Raw genomic sequence first — 22,278 nt, forward strand, 5'->3', positions numbered from 1 at the left:
AAATACAAATTATTGAATTACTTAAACCGAGTAATCTATTTCTGCACCATATAATAGTTTATCAGTCTTTGTGCAAGTTCCCAAAATTTCCATTTGCTGTTGCCTACGAAGCATTCTGGCCTCCCGAGTGTTCCCGTTGGCGTGCTGATGTGCCACTTTCACACGAGAAGCATCCAATTTTTCAGCATACTAATGGGAATTATACCCACAATTAGGTCCTAGGGTATCCATAATCAATAAAAATGATTATGTATATGCATGCAGCAATTTGGACGATAGTAGAACTAGCATTCACGATTTTTGGGCATATTTTCCACACAAGTTGGTTGAAGCTCTCAATTTTTTTTGATTATGGATTCAATCTTGAACTACACATCTTGAGAATAAATTGCTGATATCGTGGTAAATCGTTTCGATAGTTTTGAACGTCTGGAGGTAAGAGATAATAAGCTTGAGTATAAGTATCAAGCTGTCCACTTGCGTCAGCTGGTAAGAGTCCAATAACTCAAAAAGTAATCATCGTATCAACATGAAATTTTCAAAGAATATTTTCAAGACATTACACTTAACAAAAATCGATTGCTCAAAAATTACAAGTACCCCTAACCCCTTGTTAAAAGTATATAAGGCTTCTGAATATTTTCATCTACCTTAGAAAAAACACATTTATAGGAGACGTGCTGATTAGTTTCTGGCAAAGGTTGGTTCAGCCGTTTCAGAGATATAGAGCAAAGAGCGCATAAAACGGCAATTATAAGTTTGTGAGAAAAAGGAGCATCCGATTCGAATGATTCAAACAATTGTATTGACGTGCTGAAAAATTGATTAAATTTTTGCAAACCAAGTCCGCCACTTTCGGTCATCCAGGACACAAAGTTTTAAAAAAGCCATTTGGCAGTCCAAAATTTTCAACAGTATGTATCACTCAACATAAATGGATATCAGAAACAATAAAAGTTATAATTCAAATAATTATAATCATATTTTGCAATTTTGTGAAAAAATATAAACAAAACATTGACATAATTTCAAAACTCATTTATGCACAATTGCAATTTCCATTTAATTTAATTTATAATTAGTGATATATGTCTGCGTACTGCATAAAAAGTTTTGCCATTTACTTCGAACACTAGTACTATAAAAAATGTTTCTCTAACTTATGTAATTAAAAAGTATTAAGGAAGTCCTGTGTCAAAGAGTCAGCCAAGTTCGTATCAACTGAATTAATCTAATATTTATCCTGTGCGAGAACGGTGACTGTATCGTTCCGGAAGAACTAAGAAAATGGATATATGTTTCTCGTGTCAACACTCATGCTATGGTGTCATGTCGTATATTATTTCTCGTATATCCCGCTACACATATTTTTCGTTGGATTTAAATGTGCTTATAAAAATACACAACACAGGACATCTTACTTTACTTTGGAAATTTATTATGAAGCCTTTCCATGTTTATGTTTTTATGACGTACGATGCAATTTGTTTTACACAGTGTGTTTGTAACATTTTGTAAGTTGCACATGTAGTTGGCTGTATATGAATAATAGACATAGTTTGAGAAAAGTATAATTTAAATATACTCGTATACATTTTTGAAAATTTGTATTCAACATGTTATAGATCAAACATTCCTTGATTGCTTGATTAGGATCAAGCATTCTTGAACATGCTTGGTTAGGATCAAGCATCCTAATCAATCTTTTTTTTTACACTTTAATTAATTCCTAATTAATATAGTGCTTGGTTTATTTAAAACGCTGTTATTAATACAATTATTTTTATGAAATAAAAATACTAATCAAAAGCAGTACTGAAAATTAAAAATTATTAAGTGATTTTTATTCGAAAAGATTTAGATTTATATTTATTCGAATAGATTTAAACAAACTGTGTGTTTTTATTTCAGCAGACCAATTCTAATCACAAAAGTTCTAATCATATTTCGTCACATTGTTAAAAGCTATCATACAATACAACAAAATTCCTAATACATTTTAATTCACTTTTATTGATTTTATTTGACTACTAATAAATGAGTAGAGAACAAATTCAATTTGTTAAATGTCCGCTAGTAAAAAAGTCCACCGCCGATATCTCAAAAACAAGAAAAGTTAGGCATTTGTTAACAACAATATTTTAAAGTAGAAGGCAAAAGTTGTATAACCAGCTTTGACTTTGATTTTTATGACATCAGCAGATACATGACAATGTTTGAAAGTCCATAACAAAAGTGTTTTCTTACGTTTTGGTTTTTCCTGGTTGTGAGCACTGTTGCTTAGTTCACGAGACCAAAGTTTTATCATTAAGTATACATTATTTAATTTTTTTATAAGACGTTATATTATTTTTAATTTAGATTAAACACATATTTTATGTTGGATATGAACTATAAAATCTTATATATGGTTGGGGCAAAAAGGACCAACTGAACCATTACAATGGCAAAGGTGACAGGTTAATAAAAAAAAAACCTGTGAACATAAGTTGATAGTTGGTTGTTTGATTTGTTTTATGCGTTGTTATGTCGTTTATTTGGTTTAGACAGCATTAATTAATGTCAAGTTCGATGTTTGAGCTCCTCCCTGTTTTATATATACCTGAAGCTACATGAAATTTAATTTATATTTTTTTTATTACTAACTTCTAAACTTAGCATCTTAAGAGACTAATCTCTATCAACAGTTTTGAAAATATTTAATGTTATATTAATACCGTTTACACCCCCATGACGGTTGTGACAGGCCTGATAGGCTAAAAACGATATATATAAACTTCAATATAGTTTTTAACAACTGTTAATGCAAGAATATATATTACAACACAACATATACCTTCAAACAAACCTTGTAAATATAATGTAATAATAAATAACAGTACACAATTTTTTAGACCAAGTTAACAAGAAATCTTTCTGATTTTTTGATTGAATTTTCCTTTCTCTTTCTTTTTCACATTTGGTTTTAGTTAAGTTAGATAAATCCTCAACCAAAAAGGACAAGATCGACAACTATATCACAACCGTACCCAACGCAGATTTTTGAAAACAAATCATCGTTTTGACTGAGTTAAATTATCTACGCAAAAACTAATTGATGATGATTAACTACTAATATTCAACTTACAGCAAAACAACAAATAACGTGATTTTTAGGTATACAAGAAACTCACTTAATATTAAAAGCAATTAAACAAAAAAAATTACTTTTGGCTTTTTAAAAGCAATTTGTTCTACAGATTATGTTAATATAAGTAGCTGATTCAATGCATTGATGTAAACTTGTTCGAACAAACATACTTCATCTTTCTCCCTTTGGACCCTATCTCAAATCAGTATAGACATTCCCAAAGTGGTCCATATGAACTTTCAAGGGGTCCACGTCAACAAAAAGAATTCTGGAGATGTACGAAAGTGGATTACAATAAACCTTGTTAATATTTATTATATTATTATTATAAAATCAAGTATCTTAACTAGAATTAGTATATTTAAATGTTTAATACTAAACTAAACATTAGTACAAATACAAATTTATAAAACCAAAAATTATATCGACTAAATAGGGGGTCGATGGCAATGTGTAAGGGGACCACGACACAAACTATCGTGTCTATCTTTATACACAAATACCTTTTCTATCAATTATACACAAATGAATTTACTATAAAGAAACATTATTACTAATATAATAGACAACGACGACAAATTATAATAATTAGCTAATTTACCATTTGTAATTACCTCTTGTTAATAAAGTAATGTTTATATATATATATATATATATATATAAATATATATATATATATATAAATATATATATATATATATATATCTTTATTATAAAATGAAAAAAATCAAAATAATCAATTGTACAAAAATTAATTTGATTAATTTGATATTTACACCACCGTATGCACTCAAATGGAACTTTCTCGCTGACTTGGAAAACATTCAACTACATTAAACTATACTAAATGTAGCCGTGTGTATTCATGAATTTTTTCGCTGCGGAATTATTTAGTTTATTCCTACTGTGTCGGCAATGGAGCTACTATTACCTGAGCTCTAATGAGTTGACTTCTGTGCTTATTTTCTCGCATGCTTTGCTCCATTACCCGAACGTACTGCCGTAGTACTACTGTTAAGGTATTCTTAAAGAACTTCAATAGCTCTCCAGATATATTTTACGTTGTCGTTTTTTCCAAAGAAACATAAAGGATTATTCGGATTTTTCTATGGGTTATTATAGCGACGACGGCTTCACGAGCATATTTGCATACATAGTTTCATAGCAAAATGATATTGATTTATCTGAACAATGTGTACTTATAATGGATAGGTGTAGTTAATTACATGAATAGTGCATGTATTATGGAAGCAAATTATGACATGTTTTATATTTTACATTACCTACATACTAAATCTCATTCCTTTTTGCCTGGAAGTTCAAAAGATTGTAATAAATTAACTAACTAGTGGTGCATGAAAATTGTACTGTACTGTAATTAAACATTCGCGAAATAAAAATAATCAATCATCAATAAGAATTTATCAATGAGTATAAGAATTTTTTTTAGAAATTATAAAATAATTGATATAAATACTGTAAATTTTATCCTTAGTAAAAATTATTTTATAGATCTAATACAAGTGCTTATATTTGGGCGACGAACTTCATCTATGTTTATCTACAAATACGATAACAGAATAAGCTAATCCCTATTATTTTTTGCACCGTCGAACTCTCAAAAACTGCTATTATTTGCACCTTTTGCTACGTATTTCCAAAGCCAATGAAATTGACATCGCAGAAATGTAATCAATTATTCACTCAATCAATTTCGAATCGAAAGTTTCAATTATTAAAAAAAAGTTGTTAAAACCTAAAAACTAGTTGTTTTTGCTATTATTATTCCGTATCTTTGAAATGACTATACCAGCCTTTGCCAAATACTACTTAGCACGTCTCCCCATCAATACGAATCGAATGCTCTTGAATCAGTCAAACCTGTTGAACCGTGCTTCCAATATCGTGCATTAAAAATTGTATCCACTCACACCCACATACACACATCTATTTTTTCTGAAGTACACAAAAATGTTTATAAGCTTCTGAACCGATTTGTTAGCGTTTACTATTACATATCATAAGTTGACAAATATTAAGAAAAATTGTTGTTTTTACTTTAACCAGTGCTACTACTTTAGTATGAGGAACATTTAATATCAAATTAAACGGTCGAAAAAAATGATTGATATATTTACTTGTTTTTGAATAAGCTGGAAAAAATTAAACACTGAACAAGTTAAACTTAGGCTCCTAACAGATCTTATCCCTATCCATCTTTAGTCATAATTATTTTTGTATTATTGACAACTTAATGCAAATATTTAGATAATTTTGTTAAATCATACATAGCATAAAATGTGTATATTACAAGACGACAAGTAGACAGATGTGAAGAGATACTGATAGTCATATAGAGAGATAGGCCTATAGCCAGGTAGAAAGGTAGACAGGTAAGCAGGTAGACAAGTAGACAAGAAGACAGGTAGACACTTAGCCAAGTATACAAGTGGGCATGTAGACAGGTAGACAGGTAGACAGAAGAAGCAGATTTTTGGAGATAAAAAACAAGTAGTAGAATTGAATTATCATTGATTATATTGATTATTAAGACACATACCGGGAATCACGCAACTTTGCTCAAGACAAAATGCCACTCACAATTAGTTTCCATCAAAATTAATTCATAATTCATAATTTGTCATATTACACGTAATACGTAATCAATATCATTACTTAATTGATATTTTTTGACGCGAGTCTAGTTTCAGAATTTATTCTTTGCAAAACTACATAATGCATTACATATGAATTACACAAATTTAATGCATTTTTTAAGATTATTAAATTTTTGGAATATATATATATATATATATATATATATATATATATATATACACCTATAAATATATGAATATGCATTTCAAAGCTTTATTTTTTATTGCAATATATCCCATCATGTTTATTATGCAAAACAAATATTTAACGTGACGTTTTACCGTGAAATTGTAGATTATAGTATCTACATATTTTTATTTAGCAGATTTTTCAAGCGGAACAAATTTTTATCATAAATAATACACACATGGATATTCGAGCAAAAATCTATGAATGAAATAGTTTTAGTTTTATGAAAATTTTAGATCAATTTTGAAACTTGGGTTTGATTAAATTGAACAGGTGTGATATGTTGAACTTTTAATATAAGTTAATATATAATATTCGATATAATTAATTTTGAAATTGATAAATGATATGAATATTAAGTAAAATATTGTGCTAAGTTTTTCTTTTTATCTCTATTCAGCTTGAAACATTATTTACGGCCCATTTGAAAAATCCTAGAAATAAATGGAACGTTCATGTAAGTGCCACATTATAAATTAATATTTCTTATCATTATTTTCATAATAAATAACGTGAGGACAGGTTTATAAACTGTTTCATATTACAGCTGAAATCAAAGAATTGTGAGAAATTTTCCATTTTCATTATATAATTTTATATACTGCTGCATAATATAAAAATTTTCCAGAGACCGATATCGATGTAAATAGTGGCATTAGATCTCAACAAATCGGCAGGAATACATTATATCTTCTCCATATCTTATTTGCATAAAATCGATTATCGCAGAAATTTGCAAGTAATTTCTAAAGACAAGAGCAAAGATTTACAGTAAATTGATGAACATGATGCGACTCATCAGCATGATTTAAATTATTATTTGAAATATCCTTATAATGAATTTTCCGTCATGACGGCCACTCGTAAGGGTTCTCTGTTGTTTGCATAAACTCATCATAAAATTAATCAAAACTGAGAGAAAATCTCGTTAGTACCTCAGGACAGTGGTCGGACTGTATATGATAATTCTTGAATTAATTACCTATCACAATGTGTCTGAAGAGGCAATATTTTTGTAATATATATAATGCAAACATACATACAGAGAAAATCTTTGTGCAAGTACAGTGGAATAGAATTATTTGCTTGTCGTTGAATATGAAGCGCTTTGTTTGAATTCTGAACTAAAATAAGCATTATCAAGAAATGTTCAAGTGGATTTGTTAATTTTCCACACTACTAATAAAATTGATTTTTAAATTTTAAATGAAAAATTAAAGAACAATTCAAGTGAATCGGTCGAGTAGAACTCGAGAAATCGTGTCAACAGTACTGAAAAAGTATGTTCTGAAAAACGCATTTAAAGTTTTGCGTGAAGCCAAACCGGTATGGAGACCGAGTCAGTAAAATGCCTATATCTCCAAAAATAATCCAAATTTTCAAAAACCTTCTCGTACCCATATTCTTAGATAGTTAAACTTTGAAAATATGAAATAAAACAAATCGATTTTTTCTGAATTTCTACACTAGAATACCCCCTTAACTTTACTCGTTCTTGAGATAATGGTGGTGGACAATTATACCTGCTTTACTCTACATATTTTAAATTAATGCTAATAGTATGTAAGTTTATTTGTCAGAAATAAGAAAGAATAGTGTTATTCAACGTAGTGATAATGATAATATTCAAAACCTTAATTAGGAGGAGATACAAATTTTAGCTTAATTATCTAATTTTATATTTTTTTACTGTGAAAAATGTTCATCAAAGACGATGATTTTGCAATTATCGAGCTAGATATATAATGATTTAACAACTGAAGTGATCATTTTGATGAAATTTTGTACTTGTATGTATTTTAAAACCTTAAAATAAACTAAAGAAAAAAAAAGATCTCTAAGTTTAATACAAAGAGTTAGCGTTAGACATCCCTTGATGAAAATAAATTGCATTTTTTGTTAAGCAAAATTTAAGGTCAACCATGAACTCATTTTCAACAACATACAAAAGTAATTTATTGTTATATTTAATTTAATGGACAATTTTATATTTACATGGACAATTACTTAAATTGGACGAATGTTCTAATTAACGCAATCTAGTTGAAAGTGCTTCATTCCATAAATAATATGTGAATTTGTTCTAGATGCCAGGTTTTTAATTATATCTTCCATAATTGAACCATCGAGTAGGCTTTGTATTTGACTGCAATTTTCATAACATATCCAATTAATCAAACTTTATAACTTTCCTCATCAGAGTATTCCTAAACTAAAAACTTCTGTTCAATGTACGTGTAATATAACATTTTAAATTACATTTCATTCCGTCGTGGTAAATTTTTTGCAATTTGCATATACGTCTTTTGGCGAAATGCGGTTCGAGTTTTTCATGTTAAGATAAACACATTACTTTAACACGTATTGTAAAAACGTTCCCGTAATGCAGCTACCGTCGCAAGAAATTTCATTGAAAGCACTTCAAAGAAAGTTCTGTATTATCACAGACGCGTTCCACACAATCTATGCTAGTCCTTCGTACTTAACTATGAAATCTCAATAGAATTTATATTGTAATTGAATCCGTCTTTGAATTATCTTTAGTGCAATTACATCGTAAAAGTACAGAACTAATTGTAAGTTGAAAATTTCAAATTTAATATCTCCTAATGAAATGACTTACTTGGATTCTGAAGTTTTTCAAATTATGAGAAACTGAAATGTGTAATTAAATTCATTCATTTACTTGCTTTCACATATTCTCTCTTTTCTTCTCTCTCTCTTAACACATCACGTTCATCTAATTATATACAGGGCGTGCATAAATATAAATGTATACAGGGTGTCCCAGACCTTGACGTCAGGCCGTAAAGAGTTGATAGTATTGACCTTAACTGTCCTGAAAAAATAAAAAAAATTTGACCCTTCAAATACAACCTCGAGCTTTGATGAAATTATTGCTATTTTTTGGTTATTGTGGTTAATTTTTATTGATTTAGTTTATTCAAACTTTAGAACCATAACTGTGAATAACATTTCTAAGACTACAATCAAAATTAATAGTCCTGAGTTTTTAAGAATTAAGACTATATCGGTCAATTTTGAGATGCCCTCATTTACAAAAAATGCACTAAAGTGTGTTATCAAGTTTCATGAAAAATTGACACATTTAATCAGGATTGTAAAATCGTAAAATACTTGATAATTTTATTATTGAAACATTTTAAGTAAAAAAATAAGATCTAAAAAGACTAGTTTTTATTAGCACATTTTACTCACAATTAGATCAGAGTGAGTCTGCATGTTTTGCAATATAAATAGATATGCGAATATAAATTAAATTAAATATAGAAAAAAATTATTTTTGCATATTGTTGAAAATGAGTTCATGATTAAGCTTAAATTGTACTCAACACAAAATTTATTTTCATTGAGGATTGTCCAAGGCTAACTGTTTCTATTTTATTTTGAGATAAGTTTTCTTCACTAATTTATTTTAATAAATAAGTTAAAAAACTTACAAGTTAAAAATTAATCACTTACAATTAGTTTATTTGTTAAATCATTATTAAAGTTAATTAATCATTACTAGTTGTTATATCTAGAATCTAGATTTTAGGCCAATAATTGCAAAATTATCGTTTTTTGGTAAACATTTTTCACAGAATGTCGATCAATATTAAATCAAATTATATTTTTTCTTAAAAAAGTTATAATTTTATAAAGGATTGAATTAGAGTTTTTTGTGAATAGATCCCAGTTTATTTCAATTAAAATACTCTTTAGCTTAAGGATAGTTAATTTTTTTTTTACAACAACAATTTATATTCATTAAAGTATCGAAGCATATTTTTTCTAATAATATCTATTAGTGTTACCAGCGGCCTAAGTTATAATTCTAAAAATAATGTTCAAATGTTGCGATTGAATACTAAAATCTGAAGATTCAACAATTTTTGAAAAGGAAAGAGTACTACTATACAAATCTATGGCAAAGCTTTAATTTTTCTACCAAAATTTTTTAAATGTCTCTCGGTTCGCTAGGTACGCAACAACATAATGCTAAAATGAATATTCTGATTCCAGTAATTCAAAGATGAAAGAATTAATGAATAAGCAATCAATTTTTAATTGTGCCTGGTTGATGAAAATGACATCAGATTCAGATTAGACTGGCACTTGCAATGACTATTAATATGCCCTATTAAAATTTAGCGTTGCAGTGGGTAAGCCATTCAAATTATTTATGTTAGCTTCCCTTTTCATTTATATACTATTTTATATTATAGTAATCGCTTTGAAAAATGTTTTCAAAAATTTCAAAATAAAAAAAAATAAAAAAAGACATTTTTTTCAAAGATTTCAAATTTTTAGAAATCTCATATTTTCAAAGTATTTAAAAATTTTAAAAGCTTTTTTTTAAATTATAAAACACGTTGCCATGCACCACTAGTTGATTTATAACAAAAACAAGTTTGATTCACCTCTCGACTATTTCTTATCATAAATCAAATATCTTCAATTTTACATCATGTTACATTGTAGTGTTCTTAAAACTTTTGTAAAACAAGTTAAAGACTTGCAGAAGTTTGAATTTCGAAATGACTATATTGCGTTGTCGGTCCCAAGGCCGTATATAAATCTAAAACGAGTGATTTTTTTGAATTGTTTCCGCTGCCGTAATATATGTATCGAATATAAAATAAGTTTACGAAAGTCGTTCATAACGTTCAGTTGACATATGCCGACATATGCCGAGTACATGGGAGTGGTTCCCCTAAAGTGTAAATAATAAAAAAGGAGCATACGCTTTCAGGACTACAACGCCTTATTTACTCTTTGCAATTCCTTGTGACAATTCAGCGGCGTGTGCGAGCGAACGTATTTTCAATAAAACAGTTTGTCTTGCCGCTAATGTCGCCAGAGCTGAAAGGCAAACAATGAGACACACATCTTACATCTTACATGATTCAGGATTCCCAAGTGCTGTCATTAACATGCTTCTGCGCCGATATTTCAACAAAATCATTATTATGTTCGGTTGCTGTTACTACATTCCAGGTTTATAGTTGTTCATTGCAACTTAAAATAAAAGTCAATATCTTCTCGTATATTCTAGCCTGTGGCAAAAGCAATTGCAAGTAGAATCAGAATCAGTTGCATTCATTTTTTAATAAAAATGTTTGTCACATTTTCTATGTACCAACATGTTACGATAATACGGTAATGTTATATATATATATATATATATATATATACATTTGTAATTCAAATATCCCGCCATTATTATTAGCGGTGTTGGTAATGGTGTTTTTCTCCCGCCATTTCTATATATCCACCATTTTCATGTTTATGTAAAAGTGTTTTTATATTTTTATGTTTATGCGAATCAATCAACATTAAAATAAATTTGGTATATTTGAAGGAAACATTTCTATTGTGACCAGTAGGTTTAAAGGTATGCTGGTAAAAAAGTCTACCACCGATATCTTAAAAACAAGGAAAGATAAAGATTTTTTAACAACAATATATGAAACTAGAGAGCAAAATATGTATAACCAGCCATTACTTTGATTATTACGACGTTGCTATCGGAAGATAAACAGCAATGTCTGAAAATCCATGAAAAAGTATATTATTTTGTTGTTAGCTTTTTGGTGTTGAGCACTGTTGTTTAATTTACAATATCCTAATATTTATTAGGTATACATTATTTAATTATTTTTTGAGAGTTTTTTAAATAAGATTCCACAGTTGTTTTTATATAACCTCTATAAAAGCTTACACGTGGATGAGGAGAAAAGGATTATAAGCCTTATAAGCCTATAGCCTGGCAAAGGTGTATTCAATAAAAATAGTAAATTGAGTTAAACAAAGCAATTTTTCTAGAAATAACTTAAATAAATAGTTATTCTGCTGATTATTGCTAACGAAATACTAGATCAAGGTTATGTGCAGTGTTATCTTTGTGAAAGATATGCCTATGAACTTCATATTCTGCATAGGTATTGTAATGAAGCAGTTATTTCGCAAAAATCCTTCAAAATTCAAAATAAGACATTAGAACGAAAATAAGACATGCTTTTTCAAACACATTCAATTTGAAAATGACAGGTGAAAACCATGCATTATTCAAACTTTTTTTTCAAACAACTTTTACTAAGTCTGAAAATATCAAGACCATGGACTATTATTATTATTTTTCAGGCTTTTTTCAAACACGTATTACTAATAAATTGTACTCCTTAACTATCAAATTACCTCCAGTAAAACGTGGGTTTTACTTTGTAAAATCTGTTCTATTCTAATATATTTCAAACTCTTTAAGAGAATCTGAAATTTTTTCAACAATAAAAACTTTTACAGAAATTTTTATTCCTTAAAAGAACCCCATTTTATCAGAAATTGTAGGAATTTAGTTCTAGTAGGAATTTGAAAAAATCGTCTGATAAAATATGGAATTTTTGTACAGAAAAATTATTGCAATATTTTACATCTTTTTGCGATATTCAATATCTCTAATATTTAGAAATAATATTAATAGAAGGAAATCTATAAAAATTAATTTAATTAAGGAACACTACTTGTTATTACTACAAAAATAATCTACATTTTTCATTTTGTGAAAAACAGTTTGATACGAGTTCTGCGAGTTGTATTAAAATATTTGTTCCGCATTACCCTCTTTGACGTTTTTGAAATTTGAAATTAATCGATTTTTCATTAAAAATTGCTGTTAGTTGAATTTCAGGTAACAATTTGTTGATTTTGTCAATTTATTTGATAATATTTGTAAAGTTCTAATTTTACAAATTATTACAGTCTTTTTTATACTATATTTGTTGGTTTCGAAATAAACTTCATTGACGTTTTTAAAAGTTCAGTATAAATGATTACTCGCAGTTTATTAATTTTATTTTTTTAATGGGATATAATAAAATACAAATCGTTAAATCGGTTTAAAGATAATGGTACATTTAAGATACTACTGAAGCTATTATAATACTATATCAGCAATTATAAGTGTAATATTCGAATTCATTATTTCAAAGGATATCTATAATTGGAACAACAACCGCAAAACCCGGAAGAAATAAATTTGGTTGATAAAGCTTCGACGTCGCAAAAAGTATAAAAATAAAGTACACCCATGCGCTCAAAGCAATTTCATCCCGTGCTTTGAAGCGAGTTTCAAAGAATATTCGCTATTGCAGTACATCACAAACTTTCTCTGCCATGACGATTGAACACAATACACCTACAGGCAGGTACCTTACATAAAGCGTCTGAAAATCTATTTCTACAAATTCAATATATGTGCTTCTCTATGCATTTATGCGCGATAGAATCTCGGTCAAAGCGTCGAGGAAGGATCACAGAGGTTTTTGCGCCGCTTCTGCACTCGACTTAAACTAGTCATTTTCCATGAGAAATACATTATATGAACTACGTTGTGTGCATTAACAATGCAATCAAAATCAGCCGTTCAGAATTTCATTCGGGCGAATCAATGCAGAGACAATGGAGCCCGGGTCGGCGGCAGCAGCGCGGGTAAAAAATGCGCCATGAAACTTCTCTGCGATGTGCGCTAGTTTTGTATAGTGACAGTTGAACAAATTGTCTACATGCTGGCAGACGCCGTAATTACTTATTCATTTTGACAAATGACTCCCTGTCATAACGAACGGTTCGTCAAAAGTTCGCTTTGTTATGAATTGATATCTCAATTTGCAATCTGTTCTTTGCTCGATGGCGAAACATCCAGGAAAAAAACGTTTTATGAAAACTCATTTAACGCTACGACATGTAGGCATTTAGATAATTATTTATCATTGCGACATCTAAGGATTTAATTAAGATGATTCTAGCAATTTCTTGCAATTATTATGTGATATTTCATAAATCTTAATTATACTTTTAAGCGAATAGTTTATACGTATATGATATACATTTCTAGATTCAAACTAGATTTAAAGACGATTCATAAAGAAAGTGACCGATACACACCCTGTGATTTTATAAAATTATCAGCAAATATTATATAACGCAATTAATTTAGGCTTTTTATTTAATAATGCTATTTAAAAGTTTTACTTTAGTCCTCTGTTCTAGCAACCAAAACTAAATATTTAAAATTCAGGTTATTTTTCACAGGTTTTCAATTAAAATTTTTGATATAATTATGAGAAAGCTCAACTTTACCTCGCGGTTCGTAAAGCTGCTATAGGTATAAAGGAGAGGCTACTGAAAATACGTTGTACAGAGTTCAAAGTAAATAATTACATTTTTGGTTGTGCGAATGAATTTTTCGTGGCATAAAGTGGTTTTGATCTGAGCTTTTGAAATTAACTTTTCAACAAAAAATATCAACTCGATTAAACATATTGAAAGTTTGTATATTTAAATTACGATGAGCAAATATTAAACCTTAATATAGAACTTTGTCAGAGGAATTTACCATCAGGGTTGGAGTAATTATTAATTTAATTTTTATTTTAATATTTTTTACAAATATTTTCATTTTATTATTTCAATAGTATTGTTTACACCTTGCCAGACTAAAATTTTGAGTCCCTTTTGCCCGAACCACATGTAAGAGATTAAAAATAACAATTCATCTTGTAAAATAAATCAGTATCTTCTTTACTTAAAAATTATATGCTGGTATCGAAAACCAAACAACCGTTCTCAGAATCAAAAGGAACAACAATAACAAAAATATTTTTGTTACAATATTGACTATATGGCCATTTATCTCGTAGAAACGAAGTCGATTTAAGTCGATGGCTGATTGAACATCTTATGCCCTCTACTTTCAAATATTATTGTTATAAACATTCTAACTCTAGTTTTTTTTAGATCTTGGTGGCAAACCCTTTTACCCGCGGTTCTTTAAACCCCGCTTTAGCCTACAAGAACATAAATTAACTACTCTGTCACTCTCAATTAGCTCAATATCACTTTTTTACGCTTTTCTCACTTTGGTAAACAAACTTAGAAGAGTCAACCGCACGTGAAGAAGTTCACCTCAAAAACGAAAGTCTACAAAACATAATTCATTGATCATACTCGGAATATCGAAACAGTTTGCCGCAGCCAATGGTTGAAGACTGTCGCACACCGCAATGCATCACTTTGTAAATCATTCATAAAATTCTTTTTTACTGGCGTCATATTGAACTTCGCGCGTCAATTATACTACATTCGGCGACAGCAGTCGCGAAATTGGACATGTTTCCGCAGTCGGCCGTTTTGCACACGACACTGCCGGTTATGGACATGGCTCCGAGGCTGGTGCAACGAACATACATTGCATGGTAGGTACAAACGAGTACATAAATTGATGCTAGAGGTGCATAATTATTACATTTTCGGCGCAAATTGTGCTGGATTCCATTACAAAACAAATGTTATGTTAAGCAATATCCTGCGGCTGTATTATCCATGGTGTTGGAGCGTTCGACTCATTTCATTAAGTCTCTTTTCAACTCAAATTAGTTCTAGATATTATTGGCAAATTTGTATTGATCCCGATTACTAATTTCACAACATCTAATGCCAGGACGTGGTAATTAATTATATTGGTAAAGGTAAAAACATACATCACCAGTATCTCAAATGTGAGTAAAGTTAAGAATTTTTTTTACAGCAATATTTGAAAGCAGATGGAAAAAGATGTATAACCAAAAACCAGCTATTCTCGACGACTCTTAAGACGTCGCTATCAGAAGATAAACGGCAATGTCTGAAAATCCATAACAAATTATTTTCTTTCGTCGTTATTGTTTTTGGTCGTGAGCACTGTTGTTTAGTTCACGAGACTTTATCATAATTTTTAAGTTTACGTTATTCAAAAATTTCATAAAATGTATGTTAGATTCAACAGTTTTTTATACAAACTCAATGAAAAAATACACGTAGATTGATTATAAAAGACCAAGTTAACCTTTACCTTGGCAAAATGTGTAAACAATAAAAATAGTAAAGAAAAATGTAATTAAATTTAAGAAAAACGTTTCACAAGAAATAAATTAAATAAATCGTTATACCAACTTTGCAGATTAATATTTCAGAAATAATGTGCAACCAATTATGTTAAATATTATCATGCTTGAATCCGAAGTGTCTTGGGGAATGATTTTATTATAAAAATGTAGAGCTTCAGCAGCGTAGGTTAAAATCTTCTTTATCATTATTAAGGATAGTGTATGTTTTTTGTTGATTGTAAGCTGAAGGACCAGATAGAATTAGTGGCTCTATCGACCGTTTAAAATGTAAATATTGAATAATAACAAATAGATTTACACTTATTTATTTATAGAATATAATTTACACTGTTTGTGATAAAGTTTTAGTATTGATATAATATTGGAATATTTGAATGTGGATAGCTTGGCGACCGGGTTAAGACTATATTGTTAGTGCCGGCTTCAGGTATCTAGCAGGACCCTTTTAGTTAAATCTTGAGATGCAAATTGCCTATGCGTCGTTGCAAATGTAATATTTCTTAGAAAAATGAGTGCAGCGTTGTCACGTCTAATTTGGCGTGAACATTCTCCCCCCCTTGAAATAATATAGGGTATATGATTTCAAATTAGAATTATAGTTTAACACTTTGAGTTAATAACAGTCTATTGGTTTGATTTATATTGTCTATTGTTTTGGTAACACACAAACTCGATTAATTGCACGTTTGAGTACACCATTTTGTGTCTTGATTGTCACAACACGCACAAGTCCATCATCTCCTGGATGTGTGTCAAGAATACGCCCCAATCGCCAGTGTAGTGGAGGTAAATTGTCTTCTCTGACTACTACCATATCGCCTACCTCTGCCTGTTGCGATGGTTGAACTTGCCATTTTGTTCTTGCCTGCAGCTCCGATACGTATTCTTTGTGCCAACGCTTCCAAAAATGTTGCACAAGTTTCTGTAGTCGTTGATACCGAGAAAGCCTGTTATCAAGGGTTTCAAGCACTGATGGATCGGGAGAAGATGTTAAGGATTTTCCAATAAGAAAGTGACCAGGAGTTAAAGGATCATAGTCATTGGGGTCGGAGCTTAAGGGAGAAATTGGTCTCGAGTTTAATATAGCTTCGATCTGTGTCAAAACCGTATAAAAATCTTCAAAAGTTAAAATAGCATTACCCAATACTCGCTTTAAATGAGCCTTGCACGACTTTATGCCCGCCTCCCAAATTCCTCCAAAATGAGGAGAGTTTGGTGGAATGTGCTTCCATGACACGCCTTCGTTGGTCATATCATTAACAATCTTATTTTGATTTGATTTTGTTTGCAAAAATTTATAAAGCTCCTTTAATCCTGATGCTGCGCCTATAAAATTTGTTCCATTATCGGAATAGATTTCGCGAGGATTTCCGCGTCGCGCCATAAATCGTTTAAAAGTGGCTAAAAAACTATTCGTAGTTAAATCAGATACTAATTCGATATGTATTGCTTTTGTAACAAGGCACACGAACAAACAAATGTAAGCCTTAAATTTTTTGTATCCTCTTGTTTGACGATCTCTTAATAAGATAGGACCTCCGTAATCTACTCCGCATATAAAGAAAGGTGACTGCGGTGTAACGCGATATTTAGGCAAATTGCCCATTACTGGATTAATAAATGTGGGTTTTACCTTAAAACATGTTACGCATTTTTTCACGATCGATCTTGTCAGGTTTCTGCCTCCGATAGGCCAATAAGTATTACGCAACGCATTTAATAACATCTGTGCTCCGCAATGATACAGTTTTAAATGCTCATGCCTAGTTATCAGAATAGTCAATTGATGATTTTTTGGTAGTATTATCGGATGGTATTTATCATACGGTAAATTTGAATTCTTTATCCTACCGCCGACGCGCAATATTCCATTTCTGTCTAAAAACGGTGTTAATGATTTTAATTTCGACGATTTGTGTAATGCTTCCCCACGCGCGACTATATCTATGTCTTGTTTGAATATTTCATATTGTGATATTTTTATTAACTTGTTTAGTGAATTATTGAATTCATCGACCGTGAGTGGGCCATACAGTAGTTCCTTTTCTTTCTTCTTTAGTTTTAAATTTTGTAAAAATCGATAACAAAAAGCAGTTACGCGCACGAGTTTAATAAGGGAAGAGTATAAGAAAAAATGTTCATTATTGTTAATTTTTGTACAAGTCAAACTTGTGATTCGACTTTCGACATCAGTTTCAGGAATTGAAATATTGTCAGTTGCACGTCGCTGTGTTTCAGTTGGATTTTGTAGCCAAGATGGGCCTGCCCACCACAAGGATGAATTCAATAAATCATGTGTATAGCACCCGCGTGATATGAGGTCCGCTGGATTGTCTTCCGATTGGACATGTAACCAGTTATTTGCGTCGGTTTTTGTTTGAATATCAGAAACTCTATTGGCAACGAAGGTTTTCCATTTATAAGATGGAGATCTTATCCACGAAAGAGTGATTGTGGAATCGCTCCAATAGAATTCTTTATCAAACGCGATATTTAATGCACGTTTAGTTATTTGCGCAAGATTTGCTAGCAGTTGTGCCGCACAAAGCTCGAGACGGGGGAGCGTAATATTTTTTAATGGTGCTACTCGAGATCTTGCCGCTATTAGTTTGATTTTGATTTCAGAATATTTGTTAATAGACCGTACATATATACACGCGCCGTAAGCTTGCTCTGATGCGTCAGCAAAGCCATGTAATTCTGTGTTTATACGATTATTACAAAATATATGTCTTTCAATTTTCAAGTTTTAATAGATTTTATTTCGAAACAAAACTGTTTCCATTTATTTTCTAGTTCCGAAGGAATGGGCTCGTCCCATGATAAGTTTAATCGCCATAGGCTTTGAATTATTAGTTTTGGTATGACGATAATTGGAGATAAAAAGCCCATAGGATCATACATTTGCGCTGTTGCCGATAAAATTGATCTTTTACTAACTATTTGATTTATTTTTATATTTTTGTAGTCAAATTCAAAACTGTCTGTTACCGAATTCCAAGATATACCTAAAGTTTTAATAGTTTGTTCACCGATGTTTAAAGTTGGATTATCTGCATTTAAAAGTTTTGAATAATTAGAATTAAATTTATATAGATTGAATTTAGCTTGTTGTAAAATATTACAAAGGTTATTTTTAATAGTGAATAATTCGGATATGTTATCAGTTCCAGTTAATAAATCATCAACGTAGAAATCATTTCTGAGAATTTCGCATTCCTTTGTATAGTTAGTTATGTTTCTTGGCTAACTGCTCCAAACAGCGTATGGCTAAAAACGGCGCAGATGCTGTCCCGTATGTTACTGTATTTAATTGATAAATTTTTAATTTGTTTGCTGATAGGATTGTCCCTCCAGAATATTCTTTGCATTTTTCTGTCGTTTTCGTGAACCAAAACTTGTCTGTACATTTTTTCTATATCAGCTGTAAGTACAAACGCATGTCTTCTGAATCTTAGTAGATAATAGAGAAAATATTGTTTTGAATTGTGGGTCCAACAAGTTGTAGTTCATTCAACGACAGGCCTGCATCGGTTTTGCAAGATGCATCGAACACTACACGCAATTTCGTTGTTAAACTGTCTGGTTTTATCACCCCGTGGTGAGGCAAATAGAAACACGTCGCGGGTTCGGAAGATTCGTTGACTTCGCTCATGTGCCCTAGTGTTATATAAGTATTCATGAAATTTTTGTATTCGTTAAATAGATTTTTGTTTGTTCGTAAACGGTTTTCAAGTGAAATAAAACGTTTAAACGCGATTTGCTTACTATTCCCTATTTTTTTATATTGTCTGTAAACGGAATTTTAACTATAAATCTCCCGTCGTTTGCCCGCGTTGTATTGGCAACAAAATGCTGTTCGCACTTGTTTTTCTGATTCGGTAAAATGTTGTATATCGCTACACGCTTCCAGTTCCCAGAATTTTTGAACTTGATTTTCTAAATTAGCCGTATGATGACATATCGTAAAAGAACTGGAATTGTTGAGAGGTACGCTGCCAGCAATAACCCACCCGAACTGTGTATTTTGCAAAATAGGTCTATTTTTTCCTAGATGAATATATCCTTTACAAAATATATTCCAAAATATTTCCGAACCTATTAAAATATCGATTTTATTGCTTTTATTAAATGTGGGATCCGCTAATTTTATATAATTTGGGATATTTAAAATATTTTTATTGAATGACACCGTCGGCAAATTATTTGTTATATTTTTTAAGATAAAGCAGGATAGATCTAATGAAAAGTTATTAATGCACGATTTTAAAGTAATTGTTGTTTTTGACTTAATTTCCGTTGAATTTTGATTTATTCCCCGGACTGACATATTTATTGATTGTTTATGTAAACCGAGCTCATTAGCAAACTTCTCCGTGATGAAATTGGATTGTGATCCCGAATCTAATAATACTCTACATGCTCTATATCTATTATTGCTATCTAATACGTTAATTACTGCGGTAGATAAGATGATTTGACTTGAATCATTTTCGGTATGGCACGAAACATTTTGTGGTGCATTATTAACAGCTGGTAATTGGCTTGAGTCTATATGCAGAAGACTGTGATGATTTGAATTACAAAAGGCACAACGATTTAAAGAAGTACATTGATCGCTGTGTGATTGATTAACGTAAGCAATTCGTGCATAGTTTTAATTGATTTACTTTGCTTACTCTATCTTCTGGAGATAGTGTCCGAAAACCTTGACATTTGAACGGTGAATGAAATGGCTCTTTGCAAATTGGGCAAATATTTTTGTGATTAGTGGATGTAGCGTAAGACTTTGTATGTTTTGTGTAATTAGGTTTTATATCTTTAAATTTACTAGAGTTTCCGATTCTTGTTTCAGTCGGATTAATTGCTTCTAATATTGTGCAGCGTTGATTTAAAAAATTGCTAAGTTCGGAAAATGTAACTAGTTCAGAGCCTTTATTCATTAACATCTCCCACTCTTGATGAGTTTTCTTATCAATTTTAGAAATTACAAGATAATTTATAACGCGTCCCATTGATCGACGGGTTGTTGTAACATTTTTAAGCATCTTAAATGTTTATTAAACGCGTCTATTAGATTACGAAGGTCTTTACCTGATTCGTTATGCATTGGCGGGTGATCAAATAATTTTTTAATGTGATTGTTTACGATTATTTTCTTTATTTTCGAAACGCGTTTTTAGTAAATCCCACGCAATTATATAATTATCGGCAGTTGCCGGTAGGGATTCTATAAGGCTTGCCGCCTCTCCTTTTACGCATGATTTTAAATAATAAAATTTTTGAGAATTACCGATGTTACAATCATTATGAATTAAAGAGAAAACGAATCATAAAATTGTAGCCAATTTAAGTAAGAGCCGTCAAACTGAGGTAAATTGATTTGAGGTAGTTTTATGTTGTTCGAATATTTTTGTTATAGTGGTGTCATTGGAATTACTATTCGAACTAGTATCTGACTTACTTGATGCTGCCTGACTAAGTTTAAGTAAAGTTGATAACAATTATTATGTTTTTCAAAAAATTCATCTAACTCTATTTCTATTAAATTATTAATTTGACTTTCGTCTTCTAGTAATGCTGTTATACTAATTACGGTATTTTCAAAGATTTCAAACAAAGGCTTCACATCATCGATAAGGCGTTTTATGTCTGCAATATTTAAGTCGCAAGCAGGTAGTTCCGACATTTGCCTGCACACTTTTTCGTATTTTGTTAAACGTGTTTTAGTAACTCGCTGTTTCATTTTGAGTTTATTTAATGATTCCATTTTGACACAGATTGAATTAAAACTCTAAATATTAAAATAAGGAAAGATTGATAGGAAGGAATGCTTGACTAACCTGATATACTCGCTGCTTGCTGTGCTCGCTCGTAGGTGTAGCGCCAAAGTAGAACTTCCTGTCTTGTTTAGAACTTTCACTTTATTTAATTTTTGATTTAGATTTAAGATTTTAATTATTTTCTTCGCACTGGTGACGCATCCGGTTCGTTTGGACCAATGTTTTTTGTTGATTGTAAGCTGAAGGACCAGATAGAATTAGTGGCTCTATCAACCGTTTAAAATGTAAATATTGATTATAACAAATAGATTTACACTTATTTATTTATAGAATATAATTTACACTGTTGGTGATAAAGTTTTAGTATTGATATAATATTGGAATATTTGAAATGTGGATAGCTTGGCGACCGGGTTAAGACTATATTGTTAGTGCCGGCTTCAGGTATCTAGCAGGACCCTTTTAGTAAATCTTGAGATGCAAATTGCCTATGCGTCGTTGCAAATGTAATATTTCTTAGAAAAATGAGTGCAGCGTTGTCACGTCTAATTTGGCGTGAACATTCTCCCCC

General features: G+C 30.6%; 1 protein-coding gene across 1 annotated transcript in view; it reads right to left on the bottom strand.

Moving 5' to 3' along the window:
* Nucleotides 1–21: 21 nt before the first annotated feature.
* The window catches only part of LOC113366979, a 23,783-nt gene continuing 1,526 nt past the window's right edge, over nucleotides 22–22,278 (bottom strand). The window contains exons 2-3 of the mRNA XM_026608617.1: nucleotides 16,595–18,525; nucleotides 22–189 (exon numbers count right to left, since the gene is read on the bottom strand). Of these exons, the coding sequence (XP_026464402.1) occupies nucleotides 22–189; nucleotides 16,595–18,525 (2,099 nt within the window). The remainder of the gene's footprint in view (nucleotides 190–16,594; nucleotides 18,526–22,278) is intronic.

The sequence above is a fragment of the Ctenocephalides felis genome, unplaced genomic scaffold (genome assembly GCF_003426905.1).
Source record: "Ctenocephalides felis isolate EL2017-DRISC unplaced genomic scaffold, ASM342690v1 CF-g0.4_SCAFFOLD_01170, whole genome shotgun sequence".
Taxonomy (NCBI): Eukaryota; Metazoa; Arthropoda; class Insecta; order Siphonaptera; family Pulicidae; genus Ctenocephalides; species Ctenocephalides felis.